Raw genomic sequence first — 19,708 nt, 5'->3', positions numbered from 1 at the left:
TCCTCCCCGTTCTGCGAACCGATATCTAGGGTTAAGGACATCCCTTTCAGGGCCCTAGTTTCATGGCACCAGTGTTGGTTTCTATCATGGCTCTGCGTTCCTGGCGCGGAAAGCTATGTACAGAACTGACGTCAGCGCGCGAGGGCGGCGTCTAAGTACTCCGAAGTCATCCCAGCGATCACAACGCCGACGACTGACTCGCAGCCGCAGACAACGCCTACCGACGCGCAAGGGTACTGCTGACAAAAACTTTCCGGAGCCAGTCTGACGCCTGGGGATATTCTAAGGTAAGGAATCTAACATTAACTAATGTTTCTTACAGATATATTGTTTGCGAAGGTAAGTAACTTGTGCATATAGTACATGTGACCACTTGCTTTAGTGCATACCACTGACCATCCTGCTCCTTGGCTTTGTGTTGTAACTGTCCCTTGACAGCCTCCTTCTCTGAAAAGTATATATATTTTTTTTAACTTACTCTAGAATATGATATAAAGGATTCTGCATACAGGTGTTGTGGAAAGGTGATCAATAGATAGGCCCTTCACACATAAAATAATCATTGCCAGTGCTTTTGTGTTTGTTGCATACACCAGCTAGTCAGTTTTTGATATTGGACCATAATTCTCTGCAGGTTATTTTAGTTGTTTTAGCTTTTATTTAGGATGGAATACCCATTCACTCTGTAGGGACTTTTGTGTTTTGGACGTTGTGTAATGGGGAGTTGTGGTAAAAGAAAGGACTTTGTAAATTGATGTTGCATAGTGTGACTTGGAATACAGGATTAATCACACTGATGTAGGGTGGAGAAGTGCTAGTCCAAAATTCAAGATGTAATGATGCACTGAATTCTTGTGGTAAGCTGACTTCGGAACTGCATTGATTGGAGGAATGAGTCTGATAATGGTATCAAATATAAATTTAATAAATATCACTGAGAAGCATAAATGCGAGCGCAGTGGAATCCCCCCTTCGCCAAAATCCTCTCCAATCTTCGCCTGTTTAGCCACATTCTACATGTAAAAATGATGCAACGTTACGTGTGCAAAAAAAGTTTGTCCTGTATTTTTCTACCTTCTAATCGCCTATCATCATGCCTTGAAGGGAACTTCACAAAATACACAACCAGTTTTAGCCCTGATTGGCTCTAATGAACTCAAATCTCATTGTTGATAACAGCGATGTGTAGTGTTTATACAAGTCTCTTACCAGAAAAGATTGAGCAAAACTGTAAGGTTGAACAGCTAGTTATATATTTTGATAGCATGAGTAAAAATAGAAAGTGCTGTACTTGGGTTGGACAAAAGTGTGTGATAAATGCCGCTTTTTCTTTCCTTCTAAAGTGATATAGATCTTGTTGTATTTGGAAGATGGGAGACTTTACCACTCTGGACTTTAGAAGAAGCCTTGAAAAAACACAAAGTAGCTGATGAAAATTCTGTCAAGGTTCTTGACAAGGCAACAGTAAGTGTACTTTTCGTAGTATATTATCTAACATTCTTTAATAAGTTATTTTGGGGACTGAAAGTACAATTTTTAGTTTCAGACTAATATATTTTTTGTTATATACACTATTCCTTTAGTCTTTATTAACCGATATTAGTAACAATTTGAAGTCCTTCTTTTAAAACTCGTTTTTGCACCAGTCTGGTATAGTTTTACATCCTGTGTATAGGCACACCATCTTGTGTTTAATGAGCTGTTTTATAGTGAGGGTGACCGTTGAATGAAGTATATGTATGAGGTTGAGATGCAGCATCTCTTTGGTGACAACTTCCTTTTCTGATCAGTTTTTTAACAACTGATTGGAAACTTTACGGCGAGAAACTAAAAAAATCCTCAAAAAATAAATACTGCAGGACACTACCAGGCACACATAGTTTTTTAGAATTTTTCAGGACAAATTGTATGAGAATGTAAGCCTTTTTTTGTACTTTATGGTGTTCCTGAAATTGAGGTGTTTTGTACTTGTAATAGAAAGTTACATTGAGTGGATGGGCTTAAAGTTAGCAACTGCAGCTTTCCAAATGAGATTCAAGAGCAAAAGCTTAATGCTTCCAATAAATTATGACTGTAGACACAAATAACTGAGAGGCTGACCTGCAGATGCCCTATTTCTTATGAATGTAGGCAGGCTAGGAAAGTACTGAGGGTATGAAAATTAAAGTTGTGCTGTTCCTTGATGATCTAGAATTGAGCAATATGCAAAGGACAGTAGGCTACAGAGTCAAATGGATGAGAATCCATTTCTTTGGAATGTAATGCCCTCACACACCTCCTGTTGGGTATCATGCTTAATTATCGGGTTGCTCCTCGTCTGGCCGACGCTGCAATGCCTGACGGGCTCCCGATGAGGGGCACTTTGGTGGAGATCTTTTTCCAAATAGCAGTTTGGTGCCGTGGGGGTGAGAGATTTAGTGAGTGTAGATGAATAAGTGGTGTGATGTTTATGTGAGTTAAAACAGGATTGGGAGTACCAGCAAAAATAACTTTAAATGTGGGATCTCCTACCCTGATTAAAAAATAGAGGAAAGGCGCAATGCTAAGTTAATAACTTAGGTGTGGCGCTTTTCAGTTTGGTTGGCCAACATGTCTCTTCGCAATTCTACAAGTCTAGAGGCGATTCGTCAGGACCTAAAGTTAAAAAATTGTTGATGTTACTTGTATTAGAAGGGTTCCCCTCAGCAATGCTAATCCGATTTAACGAGGGTGCCACCCATCCACATAGATTGCAGCGCGCAAGCGATGTAGTCATTGAGTTCAGTGCTATGTTATGTGGGGTACATGTGTGTGAATTGAGGCCATATAGTTGCTCCCTAGAATACAGGTACTGGGTAAATTGCACAGGGTTCTGGCCCTGTGCGAGTTTTGGGCGCTGACTGGGGAAGACTAGCTTGAGAGCATGAGTCTGCCCTCCTTCAACTATCCAGTGGCTACTGGACTAGTGGGACTCCAGCAAACTGTGCCAAGGCATCCGAAACCTGTGAACAGATCCATGACATCACTAGAGTGGTGTCCTCGCTAAGAGTGGCAAGGCACTTAGTTGCTTTAGATGGTGAAAGGGAGACTTGGCCCTGATCAAGAACATTTGACTTCACATCAAATGCTGAAACTACCTCATTTCAATACAAGAATTGGTATAATGGCGCTAGCGAATGAGAGCAACCCTGTGCAACATAGTCTGTAATATGCAATGCTAATTGTGTGTCTACATAGTAACTGTTTGTACAGTGCTTGGCGTCCAGGCGCTATAATACTGTTTGGGGTCAGAACTCTGGTCCAGAGGGTTGTAGAAACATTTGGTTTACACTGCTTTTCCTAGTTTATTGTGTAGTATAATTCTCGTGTGTATTAAAGTACTTTACTTAAAAAAAAAAAGTAAAGCTCTGACTGTACATTGATTTTTATTAGCTGGTGGTACAATATGCACTGTAATCTGAATGTCTAAACCCACCTCACCTCCTTGAGTAAGCCTTGGACTGCTCTTACTCACTTCCCTGAGGGAGTAAAATTCTGGAGAGGAGTACTTGGTTATTCAGTTTTGGGTCCACTAGTACTGAGGCCCCAGGACACCAGCGGGGTGACACTCCAGTTGATGGGATTGGAGCACAGTAACCCTTGGTGCACAGGTGTAATTCTTACCTTGGACCAGGTCGTGTCTGCCTTTGACCCTGGAGAGTGTATGGTAGCATTGGACCTGCGAGATACTTATTTTCACATCCCTGTCCTTCAGGCCTACAAGGGACCAGAATTTTTTTTGTTGTGGTCCTGTTTGGCCTCACCAATGCCCTTTAGGTGTTCACAAAAGGGATGGTTACAGCTCATCTTAAGAGGTCTGGTGTCCTAGTCTTCCCCTACCTCGACAACTAGCTGTAAAAGGCGGGCTTGCCCCAGACAGTCTTCACCCACCTTCAGACTACTGAGTACCTCCTTACATCTTTGAGGTTGACTATAAATGTGCCTAGGTCACAGCTGACTCCTTCTCGGACTCTTTCATCTGAACCATTCTGGACACAGTTCGGTTTCATTCTTATCCCTGCAATGAAGAGTACAGCACATTTGGGCCATGTTCCTGATATTTCATCCTCCGCACTGAATCTCAGTAGGATTGACTTGGTGCTGGGGCTGTTGACCTCCTGCACCATTCTGGTCAAGCATACGAGGTGGCGCATGCAGGCTTCGTAGTGGGATTTGAAGTGCAAGTGGCAACAGCTCTAGTGGGACCACTTCGACAAGTTCAGATTTCAGAGGAGACTGCAAAATATCGGTAGCTGACTGCTATACTGCAATTGGGTCAGCGGCAGACCTCTCCCCGTACACTTTGCGGAGCTGTTGGTGCCTGGGGCAGCCATGTGGTTGAAGTGGAGATCAGAGGCCTCCGACGGAGGCTCAGCACCATATCAGCATTTTAGACTTGACTCCGCAAATGGAGGCTGGTCCAGGTGTACACGGACAACACCACCCCCATGTGCTACTGCAACTAGCAGGGCTGGGTGTGCCGGGAGACCCTGCGTCTCTGGATGAGGTTGGAACGCCACAGGAGTTTCATGGTTGTGCAGCACCTGGTGGGATCTTTGAACACCACTGCAGACAAATTCATCTGTCTACACATAGCGGCTTATGAATGGTGGTTCTACCCAGAGGTGGTGCAAGGGATTTTCTGCAAATAGGGAGAACCTTGGTATGATTCATTTGCAGATACTTACGCACACAAACAACTAATTAATCAAGGATTCTAAATCCCCTCTGTATCAGGAAGTTGTTTTTCACCTCTACCGTATTTAAAGATATTGGAATATCCAAAGATATTGGAGTAGACGCCTCACTCGCTTATTGTGACTTGCTTCATCATCAGCGCCTATACCCTGATAAGATGGTACCACCAGGGCAGACTCAACCATAGATGGAATGGGAGTTCTTAGATAAAGTCAAGCTGGACGTGCAGGGATCCAGAAGAGTGATTAGCGGAAAATACCTCTAGGTATACCCAAAGATTCTTCTTTATTTTAAGGGTACCTGGGGTATGAATAAAATCTCGAATCTCTTGGGTGCTATTGAATATAATTGTTCAATTATGCCCCTTTGTGCCAACATGTTTCGTCCCACTCCAAGAGCCCGATCGGGTTTGGGGCCTTCGTCAGGGCTGTGTTTTATGTATCCCTTCTCTCTCTCTATCTCGTGCACGCACACTTGTGAGGCCTGAAGCTCTCACCTGTCTTGATCTTTTTCCAGAGGATTTTCCTCTAGTTATTTATGCCAAGGGTCATGCGGGCCCCAAGGACCTCAAGAACTTCTGATGCATCTTCCTGCTCCTGTTCCCGGCGAAGGTCATCGAGAAGGCCGTCCAGAAACAACTGACCAGGTTTCGAGGAGAAAAGCATCCTGGACCGGTCCCAGTCTGGGTTCCACATCAACTGCAGCACCGAAGCTGCCCTCATCGCCGCCACCGACTACATCAGGGCCCTGCTAGACAAAGGAAAAACCGCAACCCTCATCCTCCTGGACCTATCAGCTGCCTTCGACACGGTCTGCCACCGCACACTACGAACACGACGCCGGGATCCAAGAGAAGGTCCTGGACTGGACCACCTCACCTCCTTCCTCTCGACAGAACAAAGAGCGTCCGCCTCCCCCTTTCCACTCCAAAGCCATCTGCGGCGTACCCCAGGGCTCAGCCCAATGCTGTTCAACCTTTACATGGCACCGCTCGCCCACGTCTCCCGACTGCACAACCTTAATATCATCTCCTATGCTGATCACACCCAGCTGATCCTCTCCCTCACCAAGGACCTCCACATCACCAAAACCAACCTCCATGAAGGAATGAAGGCTGTTGCCGAATGGATGAGGAGCAGCCGTCTGAAGCTGAACGCAGTCCAGGCGGAGGTTCTCATCCTCCGATCCACCCCCTCGGCCTGGGACGACTCCTGGTGGCTGACCGCACCGGAAACGAGAAGAACGGTCACCCAGGCCCTCGTCATCAGCAGACTGGACAATGGAAATGCCCTCTACGCAGGAGCCTCGGCCAAACTGCTCCTTGTCAACAAGAAGATAACCTTCAAGCTCCTCACTCATGCCCACAAGGCACTCCACAACACCCAACACCGGACCAGCGTACATCAACATCCGTCTCAGCTTCTACCCCCCCCTTCCCCCGACCGCTCCCTCACCACCGTCCCCAGCGTCCGCAGAGCGACTGCCGGCGGCAGATCATTCTCCCACCTCGCTGCCAAGCCAGCGAGCACCCTCTCCATCCACCTACAGCAGACCCAAGACCTACTGACCTTCAGAAAACCCCTCAAGAACCTGGCTTTTCGAACAGTAGCAGCATTCCCTACCCCTCAGCGCCTTGAGACCCTCACGGGTAAGTAGCGAGCTTTGCAAATGCTATTATTGATTGATTAATTGATTGCGGTTGATACTGTCTTGTAGTCACACATTCTTCAAAGATGGAGCACAGCGGGATTACCTAAGGGCTTCAATCATTGCAGACCTCCAAAGTCGATCTATTTGCCACCAACGAGAATAGCCATGTCCGCATTTCTGCGCTTTGGTGTTTTCAAACGGCTCTCACTTGGAGACCCATTCCACTTAGAGTGGAACTCAGGACTCCTGTACGCCTGTTGCCGAGATCACTCCTGCCATGATATTTGTAGAAGATCATCCTTGAGGCCCTGGATTGGCATGGAGAATGTGGTATCCCAAACTCTTGCAAATGAGCAGCTGCCCTCTGATCAGGCTGCGCTTTTGGGAGGTTATCCTGTCGCAGCAGTAGGGCAGGGTCTTGCACCCAAACATATGCACCCTCCACCTCTATGCTTGGGGATTGAGCATGAAAGTTCATAGCTTTTGTCTTCCTTCCTGAGCTCATGGACGTCATACAGGCAGCCAGGTATCCCTCTATCAAATCTGTATACCATTCAGTTGGGACAAGTTTGTGCCTTGGTACACAACCAAACCGGTCAACCCACTTCATGCAAAACTGGTAGTGTTCCTAGTCCTGCGAGGCTTTTCTTTGCGTATTGTTAGTGGGCTCTTGGCTGTTTCTGCCTTTTTGCGTATGCTGAGCCAGCCATCCTTTTTTAAAGCACCAGGTTATGTTGTGTTTCTTTAAGCGGCTTTCCCCCATTTACCTTTCATCATGCCCCAGTGGGACCTAAATTTAGTTTTGACCTTTATCATGTTTTCTCCATTTGAACCTATGCATAGCTGTCCTCTTAGTTGCTCACTCTCAAGACCGTCTTCTCGGTGGCCCTAGCATTGTAATAGAGGGTGAAAGAACATCAACTCCTCTCACCCTCCATATACCAATTTTTACGAACATAAACCGTTTCTTTGGACTTGAGCATCCTTTTTTTTGAAGGTTTTGACTCCCTTTCACGTCAGTCAAACCATCACTCTTTTGACATGCTTTGCTCCACCTCACTCCTTGAAGGAGTACTAGAGCCTCAATTGGCTAGATCCAAAGACTGCTCTCCATTTGTACATTGATTGTACCAGACACCATCAAGTGGACAATCGTCTCTTTGTTGTTTTAATAGGTACAAAGAAAGGAAAAGCAATGCAAAAAAAGAACAATTTCTCACTGGATCATACTCTGCATAAAAAATCTGCTATGCATTAGCAAAGAAGCAGTCTCCTAAATATTTGCTGGCTGATTTGACCAGCACCACTACTACTCTGTTGGCAAGTGGCAGTGCCTGTACTGTATATTTGTAAGGCGGGGCCTTGTCTCATGTGTTCATGAAGCATTGCTGTCCAACTGACAGACCTGTTGAGATGGGCACTTGGCTTGTTCTGTAGGACTTTTTGGTTTGAGCCACTTCCGAGACCCACCTCCTGGGATATATTGCTCTGGCATCTATTCCAATGTGAGTAATCTGCAGTTAGAAGTCTCTATCAGAAGAATAACATACTGAAAACAACACTCCTAGGGAAAACCAGATATGTTTTACCTACGAGAGCCATTTCCTTTGTCAATGTGTTTTTAACAATATTGTACAGCAGCCGTGTACACTTTACTTCTCCTGGTTGGTTGAAATTTGAATCTTTTGAAATGAAGTGAATAAGCTCGTAAGATGACCATCATCCCAGGCTGTATTAAATATCGCACTGCTCTTACTACCAAGGGATGCCCCGCCCAATGATGGGATAGTTCAAGCATGTAAGTTTATGAAGACCACTGGAGAACTATAGTCACAAGTAACTCTTTTGCTTCTTACTCCCCCAACTCTGGAAGGTCTATGGCTACTGGCTAAACTTATTGGCTAAATTAGGTTGTGTAGGCTTATAGTGGCATAGAGAGGGACAGCCAGATGGACCTTTGCACAAGGTTGCAGTAGTTTTTAAAATAAAAAGCAATTTCCGGCCTGCTGTTCTGTGGAAGCAGCCATGGCTACAAGTTGGTGTTGTAAGGATTAACAATGCAAGCATCTCCATTAAGGTAATTATTAGTAAACAAGTAATCTATTTTTTATTTTAGTAATTGAGTTAGTAATTGGTGTTTTTATAATGATTATTTTCACATTTTGATCTTTTACTACCCAGGTACCCATCATTAAACTTACAGATTCTTTTACTGAGGTGAAAGTTGACATCAGCTTCAATGTACAGAATGGAGTCAAGGCAGCTCAGCTCATCGGAGAGTTTATTAAGGTTTGAGCGCACTTTAACAATTAGATTGAGTATTTTTTTAAAGTTTTTGTCACATTTATGTTGTCGCTGTAATATGTTCATTGGATTTGTTGATATGTATTTTTTATCTTCAACTACATTCAGTCAAAAGATTGGTCAGACCAATCTTTAGTATGTACTTTTGTTTGTCTAGTAGATATGTTAGTGTCAATCTCTCCACTTTAGGCTGGAAAATGCAAGCGGTGCTACATTTTCTTATGATTCGCTACCAAGCTCTCCAATGTAATTGTTGCTCATATCTGGAATTGCATTACAATCCTGTAGAAAATCTAATATTGCCATTTTATGCAAATATTTACTCAGAAATTCTGTTGCTGAATTTCTATATCTTAAAATATTACATTAACCAGCATATTGTTTTCAGAGTACATTAGTAATTACAAAGTTTATTCTGCTTTTCATCAATTGTGTTTGGGAAACATTTCCATTAAAAATATTTTTTCTAATTGCTGAACCTTCCTCTTGATGCAGTGTGTATCCGAAATATTTTCTATGGATTATAGAACCGTTTCTACAACTTCACGTTTAACACTGTAAACCTAGAGAACCCCACATGGAGTACGCCCAGGACCATTAGACATGGCCTATTTCCTGCATTATGATAATATTCGAGATTGCGCTCTACAGAAAAACTGCCCTAAAATCAAACCTCTGTAGTAATGGCGCACATGGTTGTATAGTATAGTAATCAGAAGAGAGAAGGACATTCTTAGCGTGGAAACCCTCCTGACTGGGTGTTTCCAGGGCATTGAGCTAAGAAAAGATTGAGAAGGTCACAGGGTTCATACACCATTTGTGTAGGAGTTGTCTTTGTGATGCTTGATGCCGTTTTAACCCCTTGTATGCTCATGACGGAGCCGCTCCGTCATGAGCATCGGCTGAGCTGTGCTCAAGACGGAGCGGTTCCGTCATGGCCCTGCCGCCGCGCCTGCGCGGCGCGTTCTATTAAGCGGGCGGGGCCATGACGGAACCGCTCCGTCATGAGCACAGCGCAACTGCGGCTCGTGTCGGAGCGGCTCCGTCACGAGCATGCGAGCGCCGCTCAGGCCCCCCTCCCCCCCCTAGCGCTGCGGCGGAATTGCCGCCAAAGCGAAGGGGTTAAGGACTGTTTGTCCGGTGTTGCATACACACCCCTATTCATAGAGTAAGAGCAAATGCATTTATTTGAGGAAATTCTAGAACCACCTATTGCTTGCTCTTCATCCTTCGATTGATTTATCAGCAGTGACTGTAGTGTGTAACATGCTTTAGAATGTGCCTTGCAACCTTCAAACTAACTGCACGCAGTAATGTTGGATGTCTTAGGTTAATTTACCATTTGTAACTAGTTTCCCATCAGTCAATTCATTTAATCACATACTCTGACAAAATCTTCCCCAGAAAAGAACTACTCACAGCTTAAGTAACTTTGGTGATAAAGCTTGTACAGTAGCATCATTGGTATTTTTCATGTTTAGAATGTTTCCTTCCTATTTCAGTTTGCAGATTGTTCAAAGCTTGTCTGAGTGGTATGAAATCAGTATGATTAAAAATGGATGCGAGGGGGGCGTGGCCAAGATGGCGGGGTGAACGGACGCTTCCTCCCGTAGCTCCTCCGGCCCGGCTCAGCTCGAGCCCCATTTTCTGCGCTTCTCCCCCCCCGCGGCTGCCCGGCGAGAGGCATGTGCCGGAGCTCCTGGTGCACACATTGATATTACTTTGACTCTCATCGCCCCGGAGGAAGCACTTCGAAAGTTTGTTCGAAGATCGGAGCACGGAGGAGTGCCTAGAGGGCGGAGCAAACTGCAGTGCTGTCCAGGCGCCTCGGCTGGGCCTGGTGCTGAATGCTGGCGATCCCGAGGGAATGGACCCGCCGCGCACCGAGGAATAACGGAGCCCTCCACCCGGTGTCCAAGTGGCCGGTGCTGCCGAGGCACAGCAGCCTTCGGACCTTAGTTGGCGCTTTGGCACCTCGCTGGCGACGACGGCACACGGGGTGGTGTGGACCCTGGACTTGGAGGCGAGGCCGGAGGCATCTACACGGCGGCCGGACTGTTTGGGCCCTCCGGTGACATAGTGGGGCATTGGCTGCGGACTCTCTTTGATTGCTGAGCCCCGGGGGCTGCCGGTGGTCTTGCCAACCCGGGCCACTCTCCCTGATCCCGCCCTGCCGCCATCTTGCCCCTGGAAAGCTGGCGCTGGCGACCCCCACCCGTACATCTGGCGGGCGGGTGCTTACTTTTGCTTCGGCCCCTGGACTAACTTCCCGAGGGGGGTGCGGCGGAGAGACCCTAACTTTGGTCCCCGGTCGCCAACCTGGCTGGGCGCCGCGACTGGCTCTGCCCGGGTCGGACCGCCATTTTGTCGCTTGTGACGCAGCACCCCTGCTCTCGGTACGGACTCCACATCTGGTACCCACGGACGACTGGGCGCCTCTGCAGCGGCCGGACTTGAGCCCTTCCCACTGCAGCGGCCAAGATGTCTGGACGAGGAGGCTCGAGGAGAGGGGACCGCACCCTGCCGGACATGCTTGGCAGGGCCCAGCAGCTTCGGGACAGAACACAACCGTCGCCGGGGTCCTCCCGGGCCTCGGCGGACGCGACTGGAGGCGAACCGCCGGTCACGAGGTCCTTCATGGAGGAATTATTCAGCTCCCTCAAAGAAGACTTCCAGACTTTAAAGAAGGAAGTGGCCAGCGAGGTCCGCGAAGTACGCAGGGAGGTGGAGGGCCTTGGTGAGCGAGTTGACACGGTGGAAACAGCGAGCCAGCGCCAGAATGAAGAGATAGTCCATCTTCAACAGGACGTTCTCCGCCTCCGGGAGCAATGTGTCGAGCTCCAGGCCCACTCCGAAGACCTCGAGAACAGGACCAGACGAAACAATATCCGGGTGCGAGGTGTCCTGTCTGCGGACGAGGGGACCGATTTGGTGGCCTATCTGCAGGACTTGTTCCGTGAGGTCTTGGGGGAGGATGCAGATTTCCCGATCCGCATCGACAGAGCACATAGAGTGGGCCGACAGCGCCAGTCATCGGCGCCCCCCTCCGGACATTTTAGCCTTCTTGCCCGACTTTCATTTGAAGGAGCGCATCATGGCAGAGGCCCGAAGGAAGCAGCCTTTGACTTTCAGGGAGCGGCCTGTGGCACTCTATCAAGATCTGTCCCCCATTACATTGCAGAAGCGCAGGTCCTTCAGGATTGCTACTGACTTTCTGCGTGAGCACGAGACGCCCTACTCCTGGGGACACCCCTTCCGCCTGATCTTTCGGTGGAACGGAGCGCTCCACCAGCTGCGCTCCCTACAAGACATTTGCGGAGTATTGGGACTCACGGCCACGGAAGAGGACGTAGCGACGCCTTCGCGGAGGCGCCCAGGGGGACGGAGATCGACGAGGCGACAATCATCGGCGAGTGCGAGCCGCCCTGACTCCCCCACCATCAGGGTGGATATGGCGGACGCTCTGAGAACGGCGGCCAGGAACTTGCCTGACTCCGATGGCGTGGCCTTGACGGCCTAAATTCACTCCGGGGGGAGAGATTCTTAGCCTCTACGATGCTGGGTTGGGTCCGGGGGTGGGCAGGGAGCGGCTAGAGGTGAGTGGCTGAACGTCCACTTAGTTGGTTTCTTTGGACTTGCCCGTCCGGGCTTGACTGAGACAATGGGGTGTTTCTACTTGTTTTTGGTTTTGGCTGGTTGCCATGAGTATGTTTTGGGAGGGTGTAAGAGTTGTTTGGTTGTTGGGGGGGTCCCGTCCGATGCTGCCCGTGCACACACTCGGCCTGTCCTGGCCTTTCCCGCGCGCCTGCCCCATGCGCCCCCCCCCGCTGATCCCTTGCTTGCTACATAGCGCTTCTGTTCCCCGGGTGGGATGCCGTCCTTGAAGGTAGTGACCCTTAATGTTAAGGGTCTGAATAACCCTGTGAAACGCAGAGCGGTCCTATCCCTGTTGGAGGGGACGCAAGCGGACATATGTCTTTTGCAGGAGACTCATCTGCTGCCCAAGGATTGCCATAGGCTGCGCTCTGCCAAGTTCCCCACCCAATTCTTCTCCTCAGCAACGACCAAGACCGCAGGCGTGGCCATTCTTTTAGCTAGCTCTTTCAGGGGCGAGGTGCTGTATAAATATGCCGAACAAAAGGGGAGGCTTTTAGTATACCGCATGCGACTCGGGGGTATCGCTTTCACGGTTGGCTCCGTTTATAGCCCGAATGATCACCAGGATCGCTTCCTGGATTCAGTGTTGGTGGACGTTACTGCCTCGCCCGATCGACATGTTGTCCTGGGGGGAGACTTGACCATCGTCTTCGACTCGGCTATGGACAGGTCTGCGCAGCGCTCCCCACAGACGGGGGAACTTTCTCGCACGGTGCAAGACCGGATTGCAGAGATGGACTTGCACGACCTCTGGCGCACTATGCACCCCACCGATAGGGACTATTCTTATTTCTCCCATGCGCACCGCACTTATTCGCGGTTGGACTACCTCCTGGTGAGCGGCCCGCTGCGCACTGCCGCCACGGCGGCGGACATCGGGGTCCTGTCCCTGTCCGACCATGTGCCGGTTTCCGGCGTTTTCGCATGGCCAGCGCCCCCCCCCCCTCTCGAGGGTTGTGGCGGCTTCGTGATACTCTTCTACATAGGAAGTCTGTTGTGGAGCGCGTGGGGGAGGTCATTCAGGATTATTTGGTCCACAATGGCAACTCCGACACGTCTCAGGCGACACAGTGGGCGGCCCTGAAGGCGGTCCTCCGGGGGGAATTTATCTCCATATCCTCGGCCGAGAACAGGGAGCGGCAGCGTAAGAGGGACGAACTGACTGCGCAGGTCAGGGAACTTGAGCAGGTACACCGCCGCACGGGGGCTCCTCGAGTTTGGAGGCAGCTGAAGGCGGCGAGGAAACTCCTGTCTGCACTAGACCTAGACCGGGTGGAATATGCCGCTTTGCGCCTGAAACATGCCTTTTACACGGGGGGGGACAGGTGCGGTAAGCTCCTGGCCCATCGGCTCAGGGTTGCGCAGCAGCGTAATGTGGTGAAGGAGCTGGTAGGTGCGGACGGGATTACTGTTTCTGGTGATGCGGAGGTGGCGGATTCCTTTCGTAGCTTCTACGAGGCATTATATGCCGCGGAGCCCTCCTCACCGGGGGACGCCGAGGACTATTTGGAGTCGGTGGCCTTCCCGGTGCTGGAACCCGCCCAGGCGGACCACCTGGAGAGGGACATCCATGTGGAGGAAGTCATCTCCGCTATAGCTCGACTGAAGCACGGTAAGGCCCCGGGCCCGGATGGTTACACGGCCTTGTTCTATAAGACCTTCTGCTCCGCTGTGGCACCAATCCTGACCCGCCTGTTCAACTCCTTCTCCGAACCGGGCGCTATCCCACCGGATCTTCTTAACGCGACGGTGTCGGTCATTCCGAAACCCGGGAAGGATCGGACCCTGTGTGGTTCGTATAGGCCTATTTCACTCTTTAATGTTGACCTTAAGCTCTATACGGGGATTCTGGCGTCCAGGCTTGGACTACATCTACCGGGCCTAGTGGAAGCAGACCAAGCTGGCTTTGTACCCGGTAGGCAGACGGTTGACAACACCAAGAGAGTGACGCACATACTGGAAAAGGCCTCACGCGTCCCGGGGGAACGGATGTTGCTGTCGGTGGATGCGGAGAAGGCCTTTGACAGAGTTCATTGGCCGTACCTTGAGCTGGTTCTCAGGAAACTGGGAATCGGCGAGAAGTTCCGCACCATGGTCTTCAATTGTTATAAAAGACCATCAGCGTCGGGCCGGGTCAACGGGCATAGCTCTGGCAGTTTTGTCATCGAGCGCGGTAGGAGACAAGGTTGTCCCGTCTCGCCGCTTTTGTTCGCCCTTTACATGGAGCCGTTTGCCCAGAGGATTCGCAATAATCCTGACGCTATTGGGGTTAAGATGGGTCAATATGTCCATACTGTCAGCCTGTACGCGGACGATGTCCTGCTGACCCTGGACGACCCCAGGAGGTCGCTCCCTGCTTGTGTTCAGGAACTGGACGCCTTTGCACGTGTGGCCGGCTTTAAAATGAATATGGCCAAGTCGGCAGCACTGGACTTGTCGCTAACCGCGGACACTAGGAGAGACCTTCAGCGTCTTTTCCCCATGCAGTGGTCCTCGTCTACGGTGCCATACCTGGGGATCCTGCTAGCGCCCTCGCTGCCTGAAATGGTTACGGCTAACTACTCTTCCCTCAGCAGGAAGATTAAAGAGGAACTAGGCCGATGGAGCAAGGGCCTGCTTTCGTGGCTGGGCCGTATCGCAGCGGTGAAGATGACGGTGCTGCCTCAGATCCTATACCTCTTTCGCGCTCTGCCTCTCCAGCCCCCTGTGGGTTGGATACTGCAAGCGCAGGCTGACATCTCCCGCTTCGTTTGGCAGGGTCGTAAACCACGGATGAAGAGGGTTCTCTCCACGCTCGCTCCGGAGGCGGGGGGTCTTGGTATCCCGGATCTCCGGAAGTACTTTCAGGCAGCGCAACTCCGATATTTGGTGGAGTGGAGCAGGTGGGAATCCGACAAAAAAACTGGCTCTTTCAGGACCAGGCGGTGGCGGGCCGTACCCTCCAGGAGGTCCCATTCCTGCGCCGCGCGCACCGCCCGACTAATCTTTACGCCTCTTTTGTCACCCGGGTCCCCCTGCGGGTGTGGGATGCGGTCTGCGAGCCCCGTGAATTAACTACCTTCCCCTCCCCGTTCACGCCCATCGTTGGTAACCCGGACTTTGCCCCGGGCTTGGAGCCGGGAGCTTTCTCCCATTGGGTGAGCGCTGGTTGCAGGGCACTTTTCCAGATTTACGGGCCGGAGGGCGTGATTCCTTTCCAACAACTCCGACAGGACTTTGGCCTGACGGAGATGGATAGGTTGCGCTACATGCAGGTCCGACACTGGGCCCTCCAAACCCAAGTGCGTGATGTCGCAGCCCGTCCAATCACACCTTATGAGCGGTGGCTGGTGACCCGGGCCTCGGACGCCAAACTTATTACCGATCTCTATAAATTCCTCCAGCCCCCGACGTTTCACTATCACAACCCGGGGAGGGAGCGCTGGCATAGAGAATTGGGCAGGACGCTAAGCCACAAGGAATGGGACAGGATCGCATATCGGGCGAGGCATTCTGCATACCACACTGGGCTTACGGAGACCTTCACTAAAGTGTCCACTTATTGGTATTACACCCCGGAGAGGCTATATGAAATGCACAAACACACCGACAGGGGATGCTGGCGGGGCTGCGGACAGGAGGGTACCCTGTCGCACATTCTTTGGGCTTGCCCGGTGCTGACTGCTTATTGGAAGGAGGTCTTGGATGAGGTAGATAAGCATTTCGAGATTGAGCTGCCGCGCCTTCCAGCGTATGTTTTGTTGGGCCTCCCCAATGACCTCATGTACCCGTTGAAGTCCCGCAGGGGTAGACAGATTGCTATTGCGCTAGGCTCAGCGGTCCAAAATATCCTTGTCCACTGGCGCACCTCCACTGTCCCCTCCATTACTGGTTGGTTGCATAGGCTCTGGCAGGCATTGGGTATGGAGAAGATGTCGCTCACGGTGGCTGGGAATGTAGATCAGTTCGAGGAACTATGGCAACCCTTCCTGGCACTACTATCCACGGAATTTCGGGAACTCACCTGCCCGAGGTACCTTCGCCTTCTTAGACAAACGCCACCGGCGGCCCCAGCGGATTAGGACAACTAGGGTACAGGGGATTAGGGGACGGGGGTGGGCTGTCTGGGGCGGGTTATTCTATTACGGGCCATTGGATGGGGATGTTGGGGAATTGTTTCCTTTCTCTTCCTTTTTTTTCTTTCTGGGGATGGGGGGCTCGGAGGGATTGGGTTCTGTTTGGTTGGATCGCTGCAAGCTACTAGCGCTCAGCTTTGGGTGGGGGGTTGGGGAACACGAGTGGGTTATGTGCATTGCCTTATTGCCTTACAACTGTTATCTTCCCCTCCTGGACCTCTGACCTCCCTAAACCAGGACTGTTGACATGCGCTTCTTTCTCTTTTCGCTGGATTGTATGTAACCTTGACCTCCTACTCCCCTTCCCCATGTTCCTTTTGTTTCAATAAAATGCTTTAAACTTAAAAATGGATGCGATATATATTTATGCAAATATGTTATTTGAAGCAAGTGTAGAAGTAAACACATATTCATACAGTTCTTTCGAAGTGAAAAGGTCAAATCCTATGTTATTATAGTAGGTGTCACAAAATTCTTAATATTCACTGCCCACTATAGAATCCAACACCATGCATTGTTGCTTTTGTGTGCGTGGATTTAACTAATGCACATGATAAAATTACTGTGCATTAGCTTGTCTGTAGATATGCAGAGTGATATGCAGTTTTATTGTCATTGATTAGATAGGAGCGGGGCCTCATGACTCACTTGATGCTTTGCCTCTTGTGAGTAATGTCAGATACCACATTAAACCGCCGTACGAATGAGCACATTAAATACTGTGCATTTTCATACATACTTTTATATACACCATGTTTATATTTTACATATAGTTAAGGAGGACAAGTATTTTAATTGAGATACTCTTATGTCAGCAAAATTGGCAGCTTGATTCACAATTCACTAAGCAATCAAGAAAAAACGTCTCAGATAGAACATTAGCATTTTTCACATATCTCTATATGATTTTATTTGATATGCTCAAACTGTTATAAAAATTGTAATGCTGTACATATACAATATAGAAGTTGTCATAGTTCCGACCTGCCATCAGGCAGAGGAGCGTCGCCCCACTGCTCTGCAAGCAGTTGTTAAAGAAAAGATAAAATGATAATGATCAACGTCATCATTTTAGTTTCCGTTTCCTGGTGCAGGGTGGGGCTGCTCTGCTGACCAAGTAGGGACCAGGGCATGAGGAGTGGTTTGCCCACTCAAGGTGCGCATGAATGTCTGGCCAGCCGTCTCAGGCCGCCCAAACATTGATGCACACTTTGCATGTTCTTCACCCAGGCTGCATTACACAGCCTGGGTGCAAAACATGCCCAGACTCACATTCCCTGTCTGAGCGCCGAACTACAGTGCTCAGATCAATCACAATGCTGCATTACCACGTTGTGATTGGTTTTGGGGAACTTGGGTGCTTTCTGCTGCTGGACTCCAGGCAGGAAGAAGGAGAAGAAATAGGAGAGGCGGCAACCGGCTGTAGCCAGGTAAGTATTTTTATTTTTCATTCCTCCCCGCTTCACCACCCCTGTCCGGTAGGAGCAGCTCCTGCCTGCCATAGTTGTTTTCCACACCTGAATAAATCAAGTATGCCACAGTGTCATGCATTTGAGTTGGAGGTGGCTCTATTGATACTTTACCAAAGAGAGTGGCATGTCATCAGCATGCAATCATCTAAGTCATTTGTATCCTTTCACCATTGTGCTTTCTAAATTTAAAAGAGCAGTGGTGAAAGGTGACACACCATGGTTTAGTGTTAAGTCGTGTAAATCCTCCCTGCTTACCTTAGTGTGTCATCAGGCTTGAAGTGCGTAGTACATGTTGCAGCATTGCTCCATACCCGGTCTGTGTGTAACATTCCTGCCAAAACCAACGTATCTTGTATATATTTCTTATGAATGATGCTTTATGGAGCGAGGAGGTGTCGGCTTGTGCTGAACTACTGTTGTGTTATACAGGCCAGTGTACAATTCAATCTCGTTCAAAATCTAAGATTTAGACATAAGCTTCCTACTTATTTTCTCCCTCCTTCCTACAACATACAAGGTCATCCATCCTTGTAACCATATTTCAGGTTCTGTGTTTATGAATGAGCTGCACTGAATGGAATTTTGCTTCAGTACTATTTTAACTCCAGTCTCGGAAGAATATAGAAGTCGAACACACATTTTACGAGCTGCACAATTCCTGTTTAGAAAATGTTATGCCAGCTTTCTAAGCCCTGTTCTTTCACCAACACTCTAATGCATGCATTTCAGTGTCCAGGTAAGCAAGCAACCGTTCTTGTATGTAGCATTACCAGATTTCATAATGCCTTGTCACACAATCTTTGAAAAACTGATGTTTTCCCTAGTCATGACTGGTTGAACAACTTCTCAATACCGTTTTACTCTAAGCAGATGAAACCTCATAGAAAAGGCCAGTTGAAACCAATTTCAAATTATTACAAATTTTGAGAAGGCCATTAAAAGACATTTCCATCACAGAAACCATCAGAGAAATGTAAACCCCCATAATACACCTAAGAACATTAAACCACCAGCGCAGAAAGGAAACTTGAGAAAACATGAAGATTAAGCCATACTCCTAAAACAATACAAACTGACATCCCAAATAAAATACACAAGAATCTTGTTCTCTTTTCCAACGCTAATTATTTTGAAAAACAAATTAAAAAGTCTTTTAGCCTCGTCTGAATTCTCTTCCAAACCATTAAACAATGCACCAGAACTAAAAAAAAAATACAAAAAAAACAACCTTTAATTGCAAGTATTGTTAACTTGTTTTTTAGAGAGAATGTCCCAAAGATTCACCAAGGTCTTAAAATAATGAATCGGTTATCCCTCTCCCTCCTTATTTAAAAAAATAAAAAACAATTCAACAATATCATCCTTCCAGGCACATGACATTGAATCATTTCTGAAGATCATTGTATCTACTAAACCTTCATCTGATGCCAACAATCTGAGCCCATCAAGCCTGATAAGTGTGTTATAGATATTTTCCCTCTTAATTTTCAAAATCATCAATTTGTCTCTTGACCAGGACACACTCCATTCCTCTCCCAAATCATTTGAATTGCATCCTTTTAAAAAATAATACTAATCCCAAGATCTGAAAACAAAACACAGACCAATTTCCAAATATCCCTCCTTTGAAAAAGTCTTATAAAAGAACTAACTGATCTTGCTGCAACTTCTCTCCCTTTTTTCGAGAAATGAAAAGTACTAAGCTTGTTTCTGTTGGGATTCCAATCCCACTGCAGCTCTGGTACAGCAAACTTTCTTCAGATTCTTGATGATATTCTTACCATTGTGGGACAT

General features: G+C 48.4%; 1 protein-coding gene across 1 annotated transcript in view; it reads left to right on the top strand.

The window, feature by feature from the left end:
* Positions 1-19,708, top strand: part of TENT4B (terminal nucleotidyltransferase 4B) — a 253,022-nt gene that overhangs the window by 95,811 nt on the left and 137,503 nt on the right. Inside the window, exons 4-5 of the mRNA XM_086947703.1 lie at positions 1,344-1,464; positions 8,548-8,655. Of these exons, the coding sequence (XP_086803829.1) occupies positions 1,344-1,464; positions 8,548-8,655 (229 nt within the window). The remainder of the gene's footprint in view (positions 1-1,343; positions 1,465-8,547; positions 8,656-19,708) is intronic.

Source organism: Lissotriton vulgaris, chromosome 12, assembly GCF_964263255.1.
Source record: "Lissotriton vulgaris chromosome 12, aLisVul1.2, whole genome shotgun sequence".
NCBI lineage: Eukaryota > Metazoa > Chordata > Amphibia > Caudata > Salamandridae > Lissotriton > Lissotriton vulgaris.
Note: the sequence above shows the minus strand (reverse complement) of the source record. Positions and strands in the feature narration are given on the sequence as shown.